The sequence below is a fragment of the Kogia breviceps genome, chromosome 10 (genome assembly GCF_026419965.1).
Source record: "Kogia breviceps isolate mKogBre1 chromosome 10, mKogBre1 haplotype 1, whole genome shotgun sequence".
Classification (NCBI taxonomy): Eukaryota; Metazoa; Chordata; class Mammalia; order Artiodactyla; family Physeteridae; genus Kogia; species Kogia breviceps.
This window is the reverse complement of record NC_081319.1, coordinates 64856852-64880924: the sequence shown is the minus strand read 5'-3', so window position 1 is coordinate 64880924 and position 24073 is coordinate 64856852. Positions and strand designations below refer to the sequence as shown.

The 24073-nt window shown below is 41.5% G+C and overlaps 1 protein-coding gene across 39 annotated transcripts in view; it reads right to left on the bottom strand.

Moving 5' to 3' along the window:
- DST (dystonin) overlaps window positions 1-24073 on the bottom strand; it is a 503614-nt gene that overhangs the window by 13095 nt on the left and 466446 nt on the right. For all 39 annotated transcript variants that reach the window (XM_059077098.2, XM_067005926.1, XM_067005928.1 and 36 more), the window contains 13 exons: window positions 23722-23892; window positions 22718-22873; window positions 22309-22515; window positions 19091-19210; window positions 15417-15586; window positions 13725-13884; window positions 11063-11257; window positions 10446-10574; window positions 5784-5927; window positions 4937-5125; window positions 3407-3533; window positions 1281-1444; window positions 118-280 (listed from right to left, as the gene is read on the bottom strand). In XM_059077098.2, the coding sequence (XP_058933081.1) occupies window positions 118-280; window positions 1281-1444; window positions 3407-3533; window positions 4937-5125; window positions 5784-5927; window positions 10446-10574; window positions 11063-11257; window positions 13725-13884; window positions 15417-15586; window positions 19091-19210; window positions 22309-22515; window positions 22718-22873; window positions 23722-23892 (2095 nt within the window). The remainder of the gene's footprint in view (window positions 1-117; window positions 281-1280; window positions 1445-3406; window positions 3534-4936; window positions 5126-5783; window positions 5928-10445; window positions 10575-11062; window positions 11258-13724; window positions 13885-15416; window positions 15587-19090; window positions 19211-22308; window positions 22516-22717; window positions 22874-23721; window positions 23893-24073) is intronic.

Here is a 24073-nt window from a genome sequence, read left to right as displayed (position 1 = left end):
GCCAAGTTTAAAGGTGATGCTTTATTAGTAACACAGGTTTACTGGCTCCACAATTTTAAACTGTGCTTATTTTCTTTAAAAATTACATCTGTTATGGCCACCTCTCTTGGGACTTACTTGAGGAAAGAATCCCGTCAATAAATTCTTGTCGGGTTATTTTTCCATCCTGATCTTTATCGATCCTCCTGAAGAAGTCCATCACTCGAGATTTCTTGTGATTCATCCATCGCATGTACTTTTTGCGCCAGACATCGAAATCAAAGTTGGCAAATTCCCTTAGCTGAAGAGGGCAAAAGGCATTTTGCCTGAGTTACTGCTGTGATCAAATTATATCTTACACAATATGAATAACGTTATTTTGAATGATCCTCTAGATAACAAAAATTATATAATATGAATAATGTTTTTAATGATCCACTAGATAACCAAAATTATATCTTATACAATATGAATGACATTTTTAATGATCCTCTAGATAACCAAAATTATCTTATACAATATGAATGTTATTTTTAAAGATCCTCTAGATAATAAAACTTATTATCTTATACAATATGAATAACGTTTTTAATGATCCTCTAGATAACACACAGATCATTCCCTCCAGGAAAGGTATCATCTTGCAAAGGGGACTTGAACATTTTTTTCTCTAAAGTTTATTCTGTTACTGTCACTGTTTTTTCTTTACAAATAGAGGAAACAAAACTCCTTCAAAAAGTCACACTGAAAATTTCTGATAATGCCAAACTCACAAAGGTGGTGTGGCCCAAGGTGACGGGAGCTCTGTGCCCCGGGGAGCAGGCCCAGCTGAACAAGACCAATTTTACCTATCTTAACCCTCACGTCTCTGCCACCAGCCGCTCCTACCTCCTCGCCTTCTAAAAATGTACCAATTCTAGAATCTGACACCCTATACCTCAGATCAGAGAGTATATATGATTAAATGATCTGCATTATAAATGATTATAGTCACCAGATGATGCTGTCAGCAAACATACGTCAAGCCAGATCTTTTCCGAAGGAGTCAGCTCCTGATTATGTTACAACATACCTGTTTTGACTTTGATTCCCTAAATTCAAGGCCCATATATCAGGGTTTGTTCCCCCCATAAAAACATTCATACCTGTAGCTTTAATTTTAGAAGTAAGATAAGCACTCAGACATCAAGAGTTTTCTTATCTATTATCAGAAACGCTGAAAAAAAATCAAGATCTTGGCAATGCGTTCCGGTGAATGAGGGCAGATGACAATATGGTACCCAACGTATGAATTTTCTCACCTCCTCCAGTCTGTCCAGGGCATCATTAAGCTTCCTCCTTCTTTCCAAGGCGAGCAGCCAGACTTGCTGCCACTTGCTCACCAGTAAGTTGACCCTGGGATTCTTGGTTTCGATTTGTGTCTGTGATCCAGAGGGATAGAAGCTTGACGCTGGGAAGCGTTTTCCTGTTCAAACATAACTTGAGTTAGGATGGCAAAGTCTCCGGGGTTTTGAAATACGTTAAGGCTTGACCTTTACTGTTCCTTGTTCAGACTGAATCAGCTTCATTACTAGCTATGACGTGTAGCAACACCCTAATTTAGGTGATGCACGATATCAGGGTCAAATGTGTTTTACTTAACAAGGGCCGCACACCGTTCAGAGACCAGCAGAGAAATATTCTTGACAGAAGCCCTGAAATACTGGAAAGTTCTCTCAATACATTTATGCTTCGAACATTTTCCAGCCTAAAATCCACACCACTTCAGTGACAAAGAAGCATCCTGCGATCCTCCTCTTTGCTACTGCCAGGGCACTGCAGTGTATGTGAATCAGTTTGCGCAAACCCAGCTGAGAGGAGAGCAGGAGGCACTGGGTGGCTCGCCAGAGTCAGACCAAGATACCTGACAAATTCCCAATCAAGTACGGAAGTGTGTGATTACGGTCCCAGCCTTCCTCCAGGTCCATTTTCCACTGAGATTGTGTGTTTCCTGTGCATTGTCTCATATCCTAATTTACTGCCTTCCTAAAGTTTCCTCCCTCTTTCTATTATTCACAAGTTTCTGTAACTTCACAGAGCAATTATCTCACTGCAGTTGCCTCATCTAACTAAATCGTTCAATGTGACCTAGAAAAGTAAATCATGGGCCTAAGCTTTCGTAGGAAGTTAGCATCCAAGCTGAGATTTGCCCAGAATTCCTAACTCCCATGGAGCTACATAAAAATATCAATAGCTAATACAATATTCCAGGAAGTATGCTAAGCAGTTCATACACGAGCTCATTAAGTCCCCACCGTAGTCTAATGAGGTTATAATTCTCCCCTTCCACAGATGAGGAAATTAAGGCTCAGAGGGGGTTTAAGTAACGTGTCCAAGGTTGCGTTTCCCAGATGCTGAGGGGTGGGGACAGCCAGGCAGTCTGTGTCCAGAGTTCCTAACAACTTTGTTACCCTGCCTCCTTGTGCAAGACAAGACTATGACAGAACCCAAACCACTTTTCTTTAGTAAGTCACCATTCAGAAATATACAAACTGCCTGGTATAAATTGTGCTGCTTCTAAATCGTATCTGAGCTAGCTATTATTGTATTTAATGTCACTTCGCTGGGTCAAGACAGCCTGAGAAGTCAGTAAGTAGAGCCTCAAGTCAAAGGAACATGAGGAAAATCTATCAGATTGCTGGTCACTAGTGAACAGTTAGGTCATGAACTTTATCCAGGTCATGGTCATTCCTGTTCCATTCCACCTTAAGGTTATTTATATAACAGAAGCAGAATGAGTCAATTCAAAGGGATTCAAAGGGGGTGATTATTTCTGTTCTTGTTGAAAGTTATTCCTGATTTCTTTTGGCTAATCTGAAAGATACACTTCGAGTAAATAAAGTTACATATAGAGACCTGGATTTATCCTTTCCTTTATTTTTAAATAAGTTGCTACAATACTTAGCCCACATATTCTTTCAAGAAAACCTTTTATGGGACTTCCCTGGTGGCACAGTGGTTAAGAATCTGCCTGCCAATGCAGGGGACACGGGTTCGAGCCCTGGTCTAGGAAGATCCCACATGCCGTGGAACAACTAAGCCTATGCGCCACAACTACTGAGCCCACGTGCCACAACTACTGAAGCCCGCACGCCTAGAGCCCGTGCTCTGCAACGAGAGGCCACCGCAATGAGAAGCCCGCACACCGCAACGAAGATGAGCCCCTGCTCACCACAACTAGAGAAAGCCTGCACGCAGCAACAAAGACCCAACACAGCCAAAAATAATTAATTAAAAAAAGAGAGAGAAAGAAAGAAAACCTTTTATGATTGAGAGCTCGTGTAGAATCACCTATGGCTCCAAAATGTCAAAACCATAACTCAAAATAAAAGGAAACTAACTTCCTTGCTTAACCATCCTCATGTTAAAGAAATTAGCCACTGCTTACTTCCTGCTCGCCCCTTATCCAAGACCGGAATGTGGGAATGTAAGGAGGGCTCCGCCACTCTCCTCTTGTAGGTCTTGGTGACTTTGTCCACGTCAGGTTGTTTTCTGGTCATTTCCTCCATGAAGGTCTGAAAGAAAGAAATGAGGTCAATTAGATACAAGTATACCAGAGAAAACCATCCTTAGAAATGAACTAAAAACGAAAAGATAAAAGGACCATACTATGATTTCTGAAAAAAGAATAAAACATGTTTTATCTAGGGTAAAAAAAAAAATCTAACCATCATAATACAGCATTTACAGATTACAGAATGTTAATAGGTGATAAGTAACTACAGTGTTACAAAAGCAATTTGTTTTATTTGAAGACCACAGGGGGAGCAGCTATATGATGAACGCAACCTGTCTGTGCACCAGCCAGGACCAAGCTTCCAAGCTCTCCCTGAAGAATCTTAACGTGAGCATTTGTCTACAAAGGAACGAGTTAGCTGGCGTGTCTCTAGGGCTTTCCTGCAACACATCTCACCTACATATCTGAAATACTTAAGATGGCTTTGATATACAGTGACATAAAGCATCCACATAAATGTGGATACATTTAAAATATCCCTATCAATAAATGTGCTCTACCAAGGAGGGTCAAAGTCATTCAGGTTCAAGTTTACATTTAAAAGGTTTGACTATGTTGCCATTTATCTCATCTCCTTGGGCTTATTATCATGGTTGACCAGGTGTCCCTGTATCTGGAATCTGTGGCAAAAGCAGAGAGACTGGTGAAAAGTGATGGGAAAAGGAGAAGGCAGAAAAAAGTGAGAAGTGAAGAAACACATTTCTGGAATGTCTGTCACACTGGAGAACACTGATCACTTTAATACCTCGGATGACAGAGACACTTCAGGGCCAATAAGCAGTATTAACTGCTTAGCCAAGTAAGCTGACACTTCATGATCTTCATAAACACATATTAAAGAAATGAACAAGCAAAGAGATCAGTGTGACGCCCATCATTTCAGAATCTGAAACAGGTGGGATGTACAGAAGATGTGATTTTTTGAGCGAGACGATGTGTTCTCAGTGAGATACGATGTGTGTGGAGGACTGACGGGCTTCTGGGTAGACGCTGAGCAGCAGACAGTAGAAGATGCAAAAGTGGACCAGTGAACAGGGAGGCTGAGGTCGCCGAGAGGACATGGGATGGGAGGAGTGGAACAGAGGCTAAAATGCAGGGAAAGCTGCCCTCCAGGGAGCAGGAAGCGGTCAGGGGGAGCCCATCTGAGATGCGAGCACAGCTTCATGGATGGGGCCGAAAGGGAGGAGCATGGGAAGGTCACACAGAGCAGGAGACACCAGCAAAACTAAGTGACTCTTAAGAGAGAAGCTCCAGGGCAGCAGTGGAGTCAGAAACCCGGTGGAGGAGTTGAGGAGTGTGTCTGAGGAAGTGAAGGTAAGAAGCACAGAGCAGTCTTCTGAGAAGTACAGTGTGAAGCAATGACAGTGTCTGAGAAGGCAGGTGAGGATGACATCTATTTACCTGGTGTTCTGCAATGAGGGCTTTCACCTCTTCAATCTCCTGCGGGATGACCTCTTTATCCCTGTCGCTCAGTGTGGTTTCAGCCCACTGCAACCAGGCCAGCAGGGCTTCCAGCAACTCCTGCTTGGCGATGAGTCCTGCCAGGGCACTGGCTAGTCGTTGCTGGTGCTGCTTCGCCCAGGCTAGTACCTGATGGAGAAACAACTGCTCTGAATTTCTTTCATCTCAGTGAATAATGTAACTGATGTAACATACACCACATTTAAATGTAAATTAGGATCATCCCAGGCTAGACCCATAACTCTCTGGTCTTTCTAGATCCCATCAGTGGTACCAGGACCCAGCTTGTGGAGGACCCAGGAGCCCTTTGTGATGATTGTCACCCTCAGAAGTTTAGATGTACGTCAATCACCCAGGCTTTCCTCTGCCTGCTAATTTAAGTTCAAACATGCATTCCCTGAAGAATCACATATGCTCACTCCGTGTAGCACAGAGTGGAAATAAAAACAGCTAAGATCTTAAATACAGAATGAATTCACTTGTGTGTGCAATTCATTCCACAAGCATAGACGGCTCTGAAAAACCTATTCAACAGACGTGATCTGGAAGTGGACAGAAAGTGCTACAGTGAACCAAATAGTTTCAGGGACATAGCTGCAGAATGCCCGTAACTTTTTAACGGGAAGTGGGTGGCAGAGACAGGTAACACACAGAAGAATGGTCTTGTGAAGAACGTAAGCCCTTATGCTCCCACAGCCATAAATGCATCATTAATTGCCCGAGTTTCCATGCCCCCTCCCCTGACTCTCAAAGCCCCTGCTGCTCTAAAGGACTGAGATGCACGGACCTCCTCGAATCTGGCCCGGATGATGGTTATCCAGTGCTTGATGGTGGTGATGGAGTCTGGGTGGCAGATGGCCAGGATGGTGTCTCCCATGCCGGTGGCTTTGTTGAGGGCAGCGCGCTTTTCTTCCAGTCTCTTCATGAATTCCTACAGCATAAACAAAGACGCACGGGCTGAAACTAAAATGCCAGCAACGTCCACTGGACTGTCGGAGCTAAACCAATAAGCAAGAACTTAGATCAGTTTATTCACAGCTGGAAATCATCCACCGAGTGAGGAATTAAGGGAGGAGAAGGGACAGTAATCAGATAAAGTACCTTCTCACACTATCTCAAGATCCAAGTACAGGATACTATCTCATGCTTTACAAAATACATTAAACAAAAAAGACACTCTCCTAAATTTGAATATATTATAATTATATTCGTAGAGGCAAGAATTAGGACAGATACTAAGCCTGCAATAGACATAATATGGATTGCAAAAAAAAATGTTCTAGCAAATAAGACAAGGAGGTTAGTATTTAAAGTAGCATTAACTGTGTCAGGAATGATAGGAATGTGTATCCAAAAAGTGCCAAGGAAGACAGCAGACTGGCAGGGAACTAGAAAGGCCTGGGTTGTGGGAGAGAAGGCCTAGCATCCAGTGGGGAAGGAGTCGTGTGAGTCTGGAACAAGTGGGCCTGACAGCGGCCAGCCTCTGGGAAAAATGTCCCTTAAAGGCCAGTAAAAAGAGCCACTCTCAGCCCTGGAAGGATGAATACACCTCAACAGGCTCTGGAAGGCTGTCAAATCAACCTCTTTATAAATGTCTCACATACTTTACTTTCTACCATCAGAACTGTACCCATAGATTCATGGATCACAGAACTCTGAAAGTGGGGCTAAAAAATGAGGACTTTTGCCCCCCCAAATGTGAGGCATTTGGGCACATGCTTCCCAAACCCTGCACTGAATTTTCAAACATCCACTGACCCCTCCCATCTACCTCGACCCCACACTAAGAGGGATTCCTTCCACACCTGACAAGGGTGCCAGGGGAGGGATGGCACTTGTGTTACCCACGCCGTGTAACCAGGGGGTCACAAAGTATAGGTGTTCACATCTAGTGACCTTTTGTTTCTAACCTCGGAAGCAGCTGTCATATGCCTCCTACCCTGGCATTTCGCTCTAATAAAATATTTCGTTTATATGCATAGCTACTAGATTGTTAAGGTCCACGAGATCAAAAGACTGTGTCTTATTCAATTTTGTACCTTTGTGAGTGAATAAGTGGTTTTTAACCTTTATTTCCACATTTTTACTGTTGGGGAGTCCAGGTTCAATTACTCTGCTAACATGACCTACTTTTTATTTATGTATTTATTTTAATTTAATTTTTATTTCATATTGGAGTATAGTTGATTTACAATGTTGTGTTAGTTTCAGGTGTACAGCTAAGTGACTCAGTTATACATATCCATTCTTTTTCAGATTAGGTTCTTTTCCCATATAGGTTATTACAGAACACTGAGTAGAGCAGAGTTCCCTGTGCTACTACAGTAGGTCCTTGTCGGTTACCTGTATTATATATAGTACTGTGTATATGTTACTCCCAAACTCCCAACTTATCCCTTTCCCCGCCTTTCCCCTTTGGTAACCATAAGCAAATGAACTTATTTACAAAACAGAAACAGACTCACAGACTTTGATGACCTACTTTTTAAATATCATGACCTACTTAAAAAATATTTTAATTTTCCCCAAAACAGACCCCTTTTAAGTGAAAGAAAACAAACTTTACTAGGAAGAGAAAACCAAAAGGTTAAGAACAGCTGTGCTTTTCCAGAGGCGAGCTGATGCAATCATGTACTTTTAATCACTCCCACACTGGGAGCCCATCTCCCACTGGAAACACCGTGGACTGGGTACCAACTCCCGACAGCACCCTGGGCTCCTCCAGGCCTGTTTGAGTGCTGCCTCAGTGGTTTGTGCTCACATGGGAAAATTTGCCAATTTTAGAAGTTAGATTATACCGAGAGGGCTCTAGTCTAAGAAATTAAATATTCTGTTTTTCTTCTATTGGTGAGAATGTGTGAAGGGAAGCAAAAGAAATGAAACAGAATGGAAAATATTACTGCAAAATATTATTACAGAGAAGCACTTTATAAAATTGCATGCAATTGTATGCTAATTAAAAATGTTTAAAGATAATCTGTTCTTGAAACCACTACCCCTTACCGGGATGCCTGTCTCCTGATGTTTCTGGGGGTTTCCTGGCCCTGCTGTGAGGGTGGTGATACCACAGGTAGCCTCAGTTCTGTAGGACATATATGCACCCTGGGCTTCAGGGGACACTCTTGACACCCAAACCCTAGTATGTCAGTGGAACCCAAAGCAGCTGATGGTCAGCTTATGGTAACATAAACTAGATTTTCAAAATATTTAACTGAATCAAAAATGTACAGTAAATGTGATGTAATTTTCCTGCTCTTACAGGCCAGCTTCAAGTTGAAAAAGTGTATGCAGCATTTCATTCCTCCAGATAATGTTATACAAGCTCAAATCTCTTTTATTAACAACAAGGCAATATTTCATTGCTAGAGCGTAAGCAGCCCCCATCATTGAGACAGCATGGTAATTAACATAAAAAGTCACCACAGATGATATCATCCATGTTACACTGGAATTATGTATCTCCAAGTTGACCTTGAAACACCAGGTTATTCAGTGGTACTAAAAAGATCCTTTACAGTTTATAGGAAATGCTGACATCAATACTAAATACACTGAAGTCAACAGACACATAAAAAGATGCTCAACATCACTAATTATGAGAGAAATGCAAATCAAAACTACGAGATACCACCTCACACCGGTTAGAGTGGCCATCATTAAAAAGTCTACAAATGCTGGAGAGTGTGTGGAGAAAAGGGAACCCTCCTACACTGTTGGTGGGAATGTAAGTTGGTTCAGCCACTATGGAGAATAGTGTGGAGGTTCCTCAGAAAATTAAAAATAGAGTTGCCATATGATCCAGCAATTCCACTCCTGGGCATGTATCCAGACAAAACTATAATTCAAAAAGATACATGCACCCCTATGTTCATAGCAGAACTGTTCACAATAGCCAAGACATGGAAACAACCTAAGTGTCCATCGACAGATGAATGGATAAAGAAGAGGTGTACGGTACCTATATACGATGGAATACTACTCAACCATAAAAAGTATGAAATAATGCCACGTGCAGCTACATGATATAACTAGAGATTATCACACTAAGTGAAGTAAGTCATAAAGAGAAAGACAAGTACCACATGATATCACTTATATGTGATATAAGTGATCTACAAAACAGAAACAGACTCATGGACATAGAGAATGGACTTGTGGTTGCCAAGGAGGAGTGCATTGGGTGAAGGATGGAGTGGCAGTTTGGGCTTAGCAGATGTAAGCTTTTATATATAGAATGGATAAGCAACAAGGTCCTACTGTATTGCACAGAGAACTATATTCAATGTCCTATGATAAACCATAATGGAAAAGAATATTTTAAAAAAGAATGTATATATGTGTATAACTGAATCACTTTGCTGTGCAGCAGAAATTAACACAACATTGTAAATCAACTATACTTCCAAAAAAAAAAAAGAATAGAAAAAAACCCTCAACTCAAGGTACTTAATTTTCAGAACACTACACCCCAGGCAGAAAAAATACTACACTGAGTATTAGCATTGCTAACTCCTGACTTTTAGAGTCAAAGGTTAAAAACATTATCTGTTAAGAACTCTCTGAACCTCTCTCTTAAGGGTTTTGCTAGTCCTATGCATCGTCACAGGAAAAATTTCGACCTGAGAATTCAACAGCCAGATTTTTACTTGGTTAATTATTTAATAGTATATCTATTTACATAATCCATTTTTTATTTATAATTTATAAACGGGTTACTTCTCCAAAGAATTTAAAGCAGCTCTTGATTAAAAACAGAATTGGCAGAGGTTTAAAAATAAAATTTGAAGACCAGTTATTAAACTACTTGCTTGTCTTGCTTACAAAGGTAAAAAATTATTAATTGACAATTCTAATGGTTATAATTTTATAAATGTCATACTGCTCAGTAAGGAAGTTTCATCTTTGAAATGCACATCTAAGTGCAACAAAATTGACCAGTTTTGCTCAGGAGCCAAAGAGTTCCCTAGAAAAATGTGCTTCTTGGAGATAGGAAAACAGAGTGACTAGTTTTATTTTATTTTATTTTTTTAATTGAAGTATATTATAGTTTTGTCTGGATACATGCTCAGGAGTGGGATTGCTGGATCATATGGCAGCTCTATTTTCAGTTTTCTGAGGAACCTCCATACTGTTCTCCACAGTGGCTGCACCAACTTACATTCCCACCAACAGTTTAGGAGGGTTCCTTCAGAGTGACTAGTTTTAAAATAACCACCTTCTATAAAGAAGACATTAAAAAAACAAATAGTCACACATACATGTGCGTAGTTGCATGGGGACACACCTATGGAAGGAAGGAGGATACAGATAAATTCTCAAACATACCAGATCTTTCACTACTTCTCAGGAAGGAAGATATTCATGCAGTTGGTATTTGCAATCATGAGTCCATTTTCTTTACTTTGTTTGGCTTTCTCACTTATTTTTACTGAGCATTTATGTAACTCACTTTATGCTGATCAATGAGCGTCCGAAGAGCATCCTCATCATCTGGGAGAACACCATGGAAACGAAGGGTCTGCTCCGCTTCCGCCAGCCACTCCAGGAGGGCGTGGACCACCGAGTGAAACTCCTCTGCCTAACGGTTCACACGCGCCCCAAAAAAGATTCCCAAACATGCTTGTTAGTAGAGTCGAGTCTTCCTCTCAATGGAAAGAAAAGTCTTAGATTTAAACTGATTCATTATATCCATTATTCCCATTACAAAGACATGGTGCTGCATTTTACAAATATAAGAAAACATCTACTCCGTCAAAAAGGCCTATATGAAGAATAATTCACCATTTTAACAATCTGATGTGAGATGAATGGCAGCCCATTACACATTCTAGCTGAAAAAAAGACTCAAACAGCACTTTTATGGGAAGATTAGAAAGCCTCCCTCTGTTGAGTCATTTAAATTCTTTGGGCGGGGAGTGGAACCAGGCAATGATGCTCTAAGAACCTCCTCCCCATGACTATCCTGGCTGAGACACGGGAGCCCTGTGGTCCTGCAGGACAGCAGTTCCTGTTGGGGGTGCAGGACCTTTGTCAGCACACCCAGCAGTTGTAACCCCAGGGCTTTACCTGGCGCAGAGCTGCTTCTAGGCGGGTCTGCTTGGATATGGAGAGTGCACACACCGTCTCCCAGCGTGTGCTCAGCTCCTGCATCTGGACCCTGACCCAGGAGGAGTCATCCTGGCTGCCCTCTATGAGCTCCCGGGCCGAGCGCTTCAGGGCCTGCACACTGCTGGTCCTCTTCCCCAGCTCCTTCTGGAAGACCTAAGACCAAATTTTTAAAAATTAATTTTAAATTACAAAGCCCAAACAGTAAGACATACTATATGAAATATGTGTGTGCACATAACATCATGTATGGCTCTCCAAGACCTACAGTTTAATGATCCACGTTTTCCGCAGAATCTGCAGAAAATAAGACAAGACACACCGCTCCTGTGAGGGTACCATCAAGTCTAGGCTTGTATCAATTTGCTCCTCAATCTTGTAATGTTTTCCTGAGTGAATGTTATTTTTTAAATGACATGTTGGATTTAAATAACGGTGGTCACCCTTCTTTATTTCAATCCCATGCAAAAATGCATCAACGTCTTTTCTGTGATACTTTGTGAGGGTGTCCCAATCCCTCTGGAATCAGTACTGTGTGCGCCCAGTGTGTGCTGGCCACCACACTGCTCTCCATCAGCAAACACACCTAAGAGACTGACCCGTAACTAAGCAGCCCTTGGAGACAACAGCAGGGCTGGTACATCCTCTTTTTTTTCCTCTAACAATCCTTTGTTGTAGCTTTCACAGCATCCTGGGCATTAACAGGTAACTAAGCAGCCCTTGGAGACAACAGCAGGGCTGGTACATCCTCTTTTTTTTCCTCTAACAATCCTTTGTTGTAGCTTTCACAGCATCCTGGGCACTAACCCGTAACGTCAAATTTTAGAGGCTTGACTCCTTAATCTGTCATCTTGGAGGAAAAGCTTTTTATTTTTCTCTCCCGCCCATTTTTGATGAACTCTGATGTGCCAAGGGTTAAAGTGGCTCCTTTTGGTCCCGGACTAAATCCATTTCTGACCCAGGAGTCTTGTCTGCAACCAGATCTTTCAAATAACCAACTTCACATATAAACTAAAATCAGCTTATTTTTCTAAGAAATCATCACAAATGAATATTACCAAGCACATTTTATCCTTTTGACTCTATCCATGAGTTTCTATTCTGATACTTGGATCATTCATAAAAGTGAGACCGTCGAAAATAATCCAGAAACAGTGTGATGAGTTCTTTGCTGATTTCATTCTGATAGTGTTAAATGAGGTGTGCCCGCAGAGAGATAAACACACACACACACGAACAAACACACATGCACAAACACACAGATACAAGGTACAGCGTCTAACTCTCCCTTTTGTGACAGGACTAGTCCCACGGTTCTGAGTAGGCTTTCCAATGTACTTTGTATACTGAAACTTCTTATTGGGGCTTCCAATTGTATTACTAATGCTGAATGATTAATTCATTCTTGTTGACCTTTAGTATATAAAAAACCAGCCAAGTGCCTAGGGGAGTAAATATTTAGACAGTGAGCTTCTAAAAATGGCATTTATGTACAAAGTAACATTACATTATTCATCAGTCATTGAAGGAGTGCCAGGGGATGGAAAAGTTTGTATTAATCATGCACAAAACATTTGTTTCAATATAGGCAAAGCAACATAATTTAAAGTTTTTAAAATGTTTGTAGGCCAGATCAATGTTCTTCATCTATTCTCTTATTTTCTGTTAATGTTCAAACATAACAAACTCTCTTCTATGGGTATAATGAGATAATGGAACAAGAAAAGGGGAAATAAATATGCAAAAGGACCAATTATTTTAAAAAGAACAGGTAAGATCAAAATAGCATAACCAGGGAGGTATAAAGAGAGCATTTTAAAATGAAATAAGTTTTCTGACCTGAAAAATTATAGAGAAGAATATGACGTGAATTCAAGTGTAGTGCTGTAAGAAAATTGTATATATAAAGCCAACCATCCTACATTAGTACCGGACCTCATGCTGTTTTCAAGGTTCTTTAAGTTGTAACAGTATTTGATCATAATTTAGGACCTTACACTCAGTATCTCTGGGACATCTCAAATACCACCTTTGATTTATACAACAGATTGACATACATATCAGGAGACGGCAAGGAAACCAATTTTCTTGAAGTAATAACTGAATCCTTAATGGCATACGCTGTTGTCTCTTAAACTGCTACAGGTCAAGGGGCAAGGTTAAAACCGTTTTTGAAAAAAAGAGAAGCAGCTGATCATGACCCCCACAGATCACGTCACACATCTAGCACTTCAGCAATGACCTAGTTCCAGGTCACCGAACGAACGATTTTAAATTATATCACATAATTACTTAAATGAATAACAAAAGATACTAAAACATTCTTGAAACACGTTTTAAAGTGCCAGATAATGAAATCACCCTTTCAAGCTCTAGCAAGGTTTCAGATAGGGAAATTTAAAACCAAAGTATTTCACTGATACTAAAGTAATTTTTCTGCATCACTTTTAAAGTTGGCTTCCTTGTTCTCCTAAACAAATATCACATATTTCAGTATTAAAGACTATTATGTAGTATGATAGATATTCCGTAGATTTTTATAAAGCTAAATTAAGTGGTTACAGTTCCCTCTACATTCAGAATAATCAAGCAAGATAAAATAAAATGTCCCAGATAACAATACCTTGTGATTATCGATCAGATTCATCACTAGATCAATGTCTCCGTGGACAGGCTGGTCCTCAGCCAGCTGGGGCTCAACCCTGTACAGCCAGTCAATGAGGGCCTGCAGGGCATCTGTGAATTGCCCAGAAAATAAGAGGGCTTCCTCCAATTTGTTTTGTCTAGGGGAAAAAAATGGAAAAAATCAATCTGAGCAACAAAAAAGCTGCCCTCTGTATCCAAACATCTAAAAAACATCCACAAAGGCTAAGCAGACCTCAAGAGGAAAAGCAGTATATTGGGACTCACTGCTGTTTCTCTGCTTTCCTTAGAAAATAACAGACTTCTCTCCAATTTTCTTTTCATTGCTTAAATCCATGGCACCTGTTCCAGGAGAATTCCCTCATCATCACCTCACGGGCCCTTTAGTTTCTTCATAAAAATATGCCTTTTCAATTAAATTGTGTTTTAAAGTATCATGCAGTAAGTTTGACCTTTGGGGTGTACAGCTCTATGGATTTTAAAACATGTATATGTTCATGTAACATCACCACAGTCAAGACCCAGAACAGTCTATCAACCCCAGATCTCCCTCAGGCTGGCTCTTCCTGGTCACAGCCTGCCTCCACGGCTGACACCTGCCATTCAGGGATCTGTCCATAACCGTTGACTTTCTGTCTTTTCAAGAATGCCATATAAATTGTCGTGAAATCATTTATAGGACATTGTAAAAAGTACGTAACCTTTTGAGAGAAGATTTTAACGATTTTGGAAAACTAACCCTAAAAAACTTATTATGAAGTTCCCCTGAATGGAATATGATATTCTATTCAATCTGGATACTGACAAAAGTAATGAGACTAAGGATCGATGAAAAATTTGGAAACATGTATAAGATATGTGAACTCTTCAACTACTATTTTAACTTTCTTAGCTACTTAAAAATTTTTTTTTTTAATTTTTAGGTCTTCATGGGTGAAGTGTAATGAGGAGGAGGGAGACTCGGAAGGGGTGGGTGGGGTCAGGCTGGTAGGACCCTGCTCGCCACAGTGACGGGGCCTGTATCCTAATCCACACCCAAGAGTTAGTCCCTAAAGGGTATGAAGCGGGGTTGGTGGGGAAGCGGGGGGGGACAAGATCCCACTTATACTTTAAGACAGGCCTGCCGGTGATGTGGAAATGGGACTGAGGAGGACCATGGCAGACCAGGGGACCGGTCCGAAGGCAGGCCCTGTAGTTGCATGTGAGATGCGGGAGGCTTGGAGAAGGATGTCATTTTTTTTTTTTTTTTTTTTTTTGTGGTACGCGGGCCTCTCACTGTTGTGGCCTCTCCCATTGCGGAGCACAGGCTCCGGACGCACAGGCTCAGCGGCCATGGCTCACGGGCCCAGCCGCTCCGCGGCATGTGGGATCTTCCCGGACCGGGGCACGAACCCGTGTCCCCTGCATCGGCAGGCGGACTCTCAACCACTGCGCCACCAGGGAAGCCCGGATGTCATTTTTGAATGAACCGAGCACCTAAACGTAAATAATACTGAACAGCAAAGCCTCTCGGGGGAGGCACTGTGTGCGCGGGGCATCGAGGATAAGCAGACATTCTCCAGGCAAAGGAGGTGTGTATTCAAGGTTCCAAACCCTGCCTGCAGAGCGTCAGGACCGTGACAGCTGCCAGGGGTCCAGCAAGGTGAGAGAGCGGCTGTCAGGAGCACCTCACCTCTCCACCGACTTCCCACAGATCGTGTCCCACTTGTCTCTGAGCTCACTCAGCATGTCATCCAGCTTCAGGTTGTCGTCAGCCAGGGAGGTCTTCTCCTTCAGAGAACGCCCAGTCCTGTTGGTGGTGTCGTAGACAGAATGCTTGGCTCCGAGGGATTTCTGAAACTCCTGTACATCCAACAAGAGAACAGCATGCATTTCTACTTGGGACTGATACACAAATAGGTAAGAGACAGTGAAAGAGGCATCCCTCTTAAATAAATGGAGACATTAGCCATCATCAAGTCACACAGGGTAGTGCGTACTCAACGGGGAACACACCAGGGTAGAGAATAACCTTTAAACTTTCAAATGGAAGGATTAACTTTTTTTTTTTTTTTTTTTTTTGCGGTACACGGGCCTCTCACCGCTGTGGCCTCTCCCGTTGCGGAGCACAGGCTCAGCAGCCATGGCTCACGGGCCCAGCCGCTCTGTGGCATGTGGGATCTTCCCGGACCGGGGCACGAACCCGTGTCCCCTGCATCGGCAGGCGGATTCTCAACCACTACGCCACCAGGGAAGCCCCATCATGATTTTTAAAAGCTCTCTGTAATAAGCGCTCTCTCTCTCATGATTTTTTTTTTTTTTAATGTCAGTACTGATTTTTATTTATTTATTTATTTATTTATTTGCGGTACGCGGGCCTCTCACTGTTGTGGCCTCTCCCGTTGCGCAGCACAGGCTCCGGACGCACCAGCTCTGCGGCCATGGCTCACGGGCCCAGCCGCTCCATGGCATGCGGGACCCTCCCGGACTGGGGCACGAACCCGTGTCCCCTGCATCGGCAGGCGGGTTCTCAACGACTGCACCACCAGAGAAGCCCAGGATTAACTTTTTGCAGAAGCCAAGCACCTACTATTATCAAGCACCTATTATTATTAAGAGCACCTACTAGATCAAAAAAAACAATTTCAAAGCAAAACAAATCCTGAATCTCTTGTAGACATAAACTACAAACAGTATAAAGAGTTATGGTAAAGTGGAATTGCTAATAAACTATTGAGAGACCCACAAGCCCAGAGAGAAAAATGTAGCTAATACTCTATGAGTAAGTATGGGTCCAGTCTGGACACAGAATGACCCAGTAGTGTATAAATTTACTAACAGTTGTTTTTTATTGTCAAAAAGATTTTCTGTCACACATTTTGGATTCTCACTGTAATGTTACATGTATTTTATCTGTGAGCCAGGATAAGGGGAAAAGAACCATAGCTCTGGTTCTGTGTTTGGACCCACTCATTCTAGGCATACCTGGGGAGGCCACGTCCCTCCTCCTCACATCCACAACGCCCTACCCAAGTCTCCAAAGGTCTATAGATGACTTTCCACTACCAAACAGCTACATGGCTAATATGACACCTGTATTTTTCAGCTTTTACAGTGTTAGTGAACCCTTCATGTTTGTGTGTGTATATATGCATGTGGGGGAGGGATGAATTCTAATCTTTCTATATAACTCAGTTATAAGCTTTCATAGAGCAGGGGTATTATCTCTGTAGGACCCTTATTATCATCTTGCATTTTGTGGGTGTTTGTAAATATTTAATAGAAAGAGTAAGACAACTGCTATTGAATACATAATCTCAGTGATGAGAAGAAAAAAGGTCAACTTCATGGGCAGCTTAAAAGCTCATAAAATATCAAGGAAACACAAACATGGAGATTCTCAATCCTGGTAGCACATTAGAATCACCCCAGGCAGTAAAAAGCTATGCAAATGTAATTTCCCAAAATAACCTCGAGGTTACAATTACCTAATAAATTGTATTGCCTTAAAAATGTTACACACTTGAAGTGTTTCACTAATACCACACTATATATATCTTTTATAATAGGAGGCAACTACATCTGGGAATTTTTTGGCAATAAATCCCATCACAATATGTCACTATTTCTGTAGTCTGTTTTCTGTAATTATTATTTTTTTCATGTTTTTCGAAACAGAACGCTAGCTTTAGAATCATGGTATTGACACAGATTTTCTTATACAAAACAAATGTTACAGCTGAATACAGGATAGAGTCAAACTTTTTAAAGACAAAAAGTATCCAAACGGGGCTTCCCTGGTGGCGCAGTGGTTGAGAGTCCGCTTGCTTATGCAGGGGACACGGGTTCGTGCCCCCGTCCGGGAAGATCCCAAAAGTATCCAAACGATGAACAGAAAAGACTTCTTTTAAGATAGGCTTAAGATAGGCTTAACGTACCCTGTTATCTCAGAGAAATGGTGACTGGCGACAGGTTTCACTAGGAAAAAGAAATCTAATAGGGTTCTTCACACATTCTTATTTCCAGGATTCTCTACCTTAAATATGCAGTATGCTTTCATCAGACTACGTAACACAACATCTATGCTCAAGTTCAAATAAGGCATTCTATTTTGAGAAGGAGGGGAGGGGTAAGGGTGCTGATCATCGTCTCTGGGCTGCCAGTGCTAAATGCGGCAGCTCCCAGGCAGAGGGGCCATCAGGACAAGCCACTCATCCAGCCAAAGAAAAGACCTCAGCATGTTCCCCCATCATCCTAGGATCCTGACCCCTGCAGCTGGTCAGGCCCACGGACGGAAGCAACCAGCCTGGATGAACACGAGGGCTAGAATTTTCTGATGATGATAAAACTTATATCATTCAATCTTTTCCAGCATTTTTTTTTTTTTTCTTTTCTGTGGGACGCGGGCCTTTCACTGTTGTGGCCTCTCCCACTGCGGAGCACAGGCTCTGGATGCACAGGCTCAGTGGCCATGGCTCACAGGCCCAGCCGCTCCGCGGCATGTGGGATCTTCCCTGACTGGGACACGAACCCGTGTCCCCTGCATCGGCAGGCGGATTCTCAATCACTGCGCCACCAGGGAAGCCCCTTTTTTCATCTTTTTTTTTTTTTTTTTTTTTCCAGCATTTTAAAAGCTATCATGTTTCAAGCAATGATTTATATGTAGATGCCTAAGATTGTAAAATGGTTTGCAGGGACGGTCTCCTTTTACCCACATCCTCACCCTGAGGGCCGATGATCACTTTACAAACAGAGTAATAGAAAGATACAAACTCAAGAGAGTTGGGGAGGATTGTTCTTTGAACGGCATGTGGTAGGAATATAAAAGGCAGAAAATATAAAACACAGTGTTTCCATATCTTCTTGTCTACACAAGGAAGCCAGTGACTATGTGTCTTTGAGGGGAGGGGTCGAAATTCACGCACTTACACAGTAATACCAATTTAGGAAGTGGCAACCAATTTTCCCCACTGCACTGTATGTAGGAATATATATGGCAAAATCTACGTTCCTTTTAGTACATGATTATGTTCTGCATGGCATCTGGTCTGTGAAAGAAATTACAAGACAAGGCAGTTGTGATAGACCGAAGTGCCAATGTTCGGCCTCTAGAAATCCTTTATGTGGTTTAGATTGTGGAAGACTTCCAGTTTTAATTCTGTGTGTTTTCTTTTAACAATTAACCCTGGAATCATAATGGAATGATCACTTGACCAATGTAAAGGGCAATTGGTTTTAAATTTAATATAGGTCCACGCTGGACAGCCTTTTTCTCCAGTGATGAATAAATACACAGTCAGGTAGGAATTTAAAAGTGACCCTGAGATATGCAACGACACAATGTGCTTTTCTTAACTGCAGACCCACCTTATGCTGTGCCAGTTGTGCTTTGATTTTGTCTGGGTCGTTGGCAATTTCCAGTTCAGAATCCAAAGACTTCTCTGACTCTTCCAGCCACTCCATAAGCTTACTCCAAGCTTCATGGAACTGTAAAAGAAATTCACATCTTTGTCCAGAAAATTTTCAGGCATACTCACTAGATTTGAAATCTAGTACATTTCTAAACAGAAACTGATATTAATGGAAATGTTAACAATTATACATTCAAAATTCTCCCTGAAGAAGAACAAGAAAGAATATTTTCATCAGCAGATTACAAAATGTCTTGTTGATGCTCAGCTTTTGTGGTCATGCCCCGTGGTCACTTGTTATAACTCATTCAAACATGTCAGCTTTAACAAAAATAGAAGTGAGCCTAGAAGCAGTTACGGAGCATCAGGCAGAACGTCCCACCCTTTCTTTTGTTTAATAAATAATGTAAGCGTAGACTGGCATGCTTTATATTATCCCATAGGTCTCTTACATTGCTTTTCATATTTTTTCATTTGGCTTTCTGTCTGCTGTTCTGATTGGAATCTAAAATACAACACAAATGAACTTATCTACAAAACAGAAACAGACTCACAGACACAGAGAACAGACTTGTGGTTGCCAAGGGGGAGGGAGCGTGGGGGAGGGAGGGATGGAGTGGGAGTTTGGGATTAACAGATGCGAACTAGTATATATAGGATGGATAAACAACAAGGTCCTACTGTATAGCACAGGGACCTATATTCAATATCCTGTGATAAACCATAATGGAAAAAAACATGAAAAAGAATAGATAGATGTATAACTGAATCACTTTGCTGTAGAGCAGAAATTAAACACAACATTGTAAATCAACTATACGTCAATAAAATTAAAAAAATAATAATGTAAGCTTCCACTGTTGTCTCTTGACAGATCTGGATTTACTTCTAAGGTGGTGTTTAATTCTTATGCTAAGAAAGAGGTACAAAAAGGGAGAAGGGAAAGGATAAAGTTTGTAAATTCATTTTAACAAAAAGAGGGCATTAAGTTCCTATTTAATGCAAAGACAGTTCAACATCTTTCTTGCTGCTATACAAATCCTCACATCAATGCCTGAGCCTCACATACTGGTTTTATACTTAAGAGCACCCACAATACTCGAGTTCTAACAAAATAGAATTCTCTTTCGTGTCTACAACCGTCAACTATTCTGGTGCTATATATACTTGATTTCAGCTGTGGTCTCTTTTCTGCTTATCATAAAGAAATAGTAGGTACTATTTTTGGATACCAAACTGGGAAATTAGTTATAAATTATTTCTTCCAAGGAACTAAAGGGAACAGATACATGACAAAAACCTAAGTAATCAAAATAAAATCTGTTTTATATCAAAGAACATTAATAGTGAAATAATAAAAAGACATTTGATACTAAGCACAGTGAGAGCACAGAATCACAAAGCTGCAAAGGTCTACTGGAGACTGTCTTGTTAGAGACCTGCTCTCCCTACACGTCCCTCCCACAAATCTAATCAACTTAGACATGAAAACAGGGAGGCCAGAATAGGCACATAAATTGCCCAAGTCAGAGAACTACAGCCAAGATCTGAGCCAAAACCTGAGGTATTAGGACAGATAAATAAATAAACAGCTAGTGATGCCAGCTTGTCTTCTTTTTGGCATGCAGGATCTTAGTTCCCCAACTAGGGATCGAACCTGTGCCACCTGCAGTGGAAGCATGGAGCCCTGACCCCTGGACAGCCAGGGAAGTCCCTGCCAGCTTGTCTTTCTACCAACAGTACAGCCTATAACAACTGGATGGTAAGTACAATGGTACAAACGCACAGGTTCTGAGGCTGGTCCTGCTCTCAAAACTATTTAAAAGCCGTACAAATAGAAGAAATGCCATCCTTTTGCACCGAGAACAGTGGTGAATCTTTATCAATTCAATTCACCAGACTGAGAAAATAAAATTGACTTGATAGAGAAAGGAGGAAGAGGGTGGCCGACTGGCTACTGGCATCCATGAGACTTGAGTAAATCAGATGTTCATAACTCAAAATGCCTCCACTACGGACGACAGGGCTGCACACACGGCGAGAAAAACGTCAGGCTTGGCGTGAGGACTGTCTTAAAAAAACATCCGAGACCTATTCTATTCTAGAGACTCATTTATTACATGGGACATACCATACCTCCCCCTCAAAAAGAGACACGTGGCCTGTAATCCAATCACAGCGCAACGTGTCATTTCGCCAGCATTTAAACATTTTATGCTGGACAGCTTTAAATGTTGAAACACTGGACTCCCAGGTCATCCTCTGCATCGCCCAGCCGAGCCTAGCTCCCCAAATGACAGCGCCCAACACCAATGCTGGACAAATGAAACGGAATGGGGCAGAAAGAATCATCATAAAATTCACCCTCAATATTATTACACGAAGTTCCTAGTAAAAATTGAAGATATATGCCAAGCAAGGTGGGTGCATCTTCCTCTTCCCTGGAGTAAAGAGATGCATAACTGCACTTCTCTTCTCTGTGCTTAGTCTAGAACAGAATGTGAATAACAGATGAAGGAAGGAAGGAAGGAAAATTCCATATGAGATTCTCTAGATTAAAAAAAGCAGCCCCCCAAGATTCAAACAGTTAATTTAAAGGTGGGATGAAGCTGTATCCAAATATTAGAAAAGAAAGGAAGCCCTGCCAACAAGTATACGGATTTGGAGTGGGGAAGTTACCATGCCCACATGGTAACTATATTATTTCCTATAGCTCAGACCCAGAGTATGCCTTCAGAAAGCTGTCTGGGGGCTACACGTGAGAAAGTCTGGTTTTGGAACTGAACAGAAGTAGCAACATAATAAAGCAGAATGCCTCACTCTAAGTATGAGAGTGGAGGTTGAAAGGACAAGGAAAACCCACCAACCCAACAACAAAACTGTGGAGCCCTTTTTTGGGCCCCAATGATAACGGTCCATCTGTGATATCAAGGTATGATCAGTCTTTCCAAGGCCGGTCCCCAGGACCTGGAGTTGCCACCAGGTCAGAAAGTGATGTCATCATCCAAACCGAGGCCATGGCCTTTTTAGGAAATAAACACCTTGGCTTCATGCCATGATTGTTACACAAAGCACAACCTGCCATAAAAGCACTTTAATAATGTAACGTGTATTTAATAACATAACATAGACCTGATTCATTGCCAAGTTCAGAGGATCTTTATAAAGGTTTACCTGCTTGGCCCTCTTCCTTGCATCATCCAAAGATCTTCCTCTTTCTACTAAGCGCTGGACCACCTTCTCCCAGCGGCTCTGTACACTGATAAGCAGATTCTTAATGAGAACGACATCTTGTTTCTGACTGAAATACTTCAGGTGGGTTCCAGTTTTGTCCAGTTCTATGATCTGCTCCCGGTGAGAATTTACTTCATTGGCAAAGACCTTTCCCAAAAAAAGGGAGGTGGGTACGATCAGAAACAAAGGAAACATGGATCTATCTTGAAAATACTTCCGGGGTCATAAGCTGGTTCCAAAGGACAAAAGAAAGTGTTCAAACTACCAAATTTATGCTTTTGCCATTAAAACAGCCTGATGTCTAAAAAGGTCTGAGAAGGGAGTGCTGTCCGTCCGGGATGCAGCTTACCTTGTGTTCATCAATTTGAAACAAGACGGTGTCCAAGATAAGGCTTGGCCGGGAAGCCACGTTTAGGGTCTGCTCCGCCTGGGTGAGCCAGTTGATGAAGTCCTGGAGGGAACTGTGGAATTCCATTGCCAAGGTGAGGGCCTCTTCCAGTTTAACCTGCAAAGACAGATTATTTAGTATTTCATGGTATTCAAAGGTTTCCCGCCTCCCCCCTCACCACCCCAACAAGTTTAACCACTCTCTGGCAGATTTCCTTCCCAGCCATACTTCATTTATGCATAGTCTATATCCCCCAGTTTTTGAATACTGGCTAACCAAGCCCCTTCAAGTTTAGTGAGAAGCATCTCACTGCAGCTAAAACAATTTTTTAATATACACTAAAATTGTGGTTTGGGGACAATTAACCACAGGATTACTAAACAGAATCTAGAAAAAGAAAATTTGACATGCATACAATTCATTTTGGAGGTCAAAATACTATGAAATATATATATATATTATGCTCTGTCAGCAAGGGCATATAATCTAGTATTCCCAGCCTATCATTTTTATAGCATTAAATAGCAAGATTTTTAATTCCCCCTCATGGATTTTTGTTATGTAAGTGCTTATTATATGTACAATCATCTCACTTTCTTGGTCTCCCTCCCTCCCCACCCCACCCCCCCGCCTTACATACAGCCTGCCTTTTGCTTAATAAGTGTGATTAGAATTACGTAACCACCCAGAATTCCAGTGGTTCACAGATTTAAACTATACCTAGTTAACACTTGATCTATGATATACCTTTATCTGTGTCTGAATAGATTCCTTCAACTGTGTTCTCCTGCGTTAAGACAGAATACTATTTTCAGCTGAGCCCATGATATGTCCAAACGTATACAAAGAAAATTTAAACATGAATCATTAGATGTTCCACTGACAACTCTACTTGGAGATAAGGTAAGACCCATGAAATGAAACAATGAAAACATTCATTCTATGATATTCATCAAGGCACATACTTTCCTTTCATTGAGCTTGGTTTCCACCGATTCCCATTTTTCTTTCAAGTTATTTATGTCTTGGTCAATATTTGTCTCTGCAGATTTGGGGCATCTTGCAAGCATCTGCTGGCCTTTCTGCATCAGACTCTTATATGTTTCTTCTTTAACATCAAAGGCAGCACAGATTTCCTAAATGGAGATACCCCACCCCCAAGTTATATCATTTTTAAGAGAACAAAATCTCAGAGCTCTTTTTCCATGTCATCAATCCCAAGCCCCTTATTATATACTCAACTCCGTCCAGCACACAGAATAACCCTGACACATTCAAACTTTCCACTATACTGAAAGAACACCTAAACCTATAGCC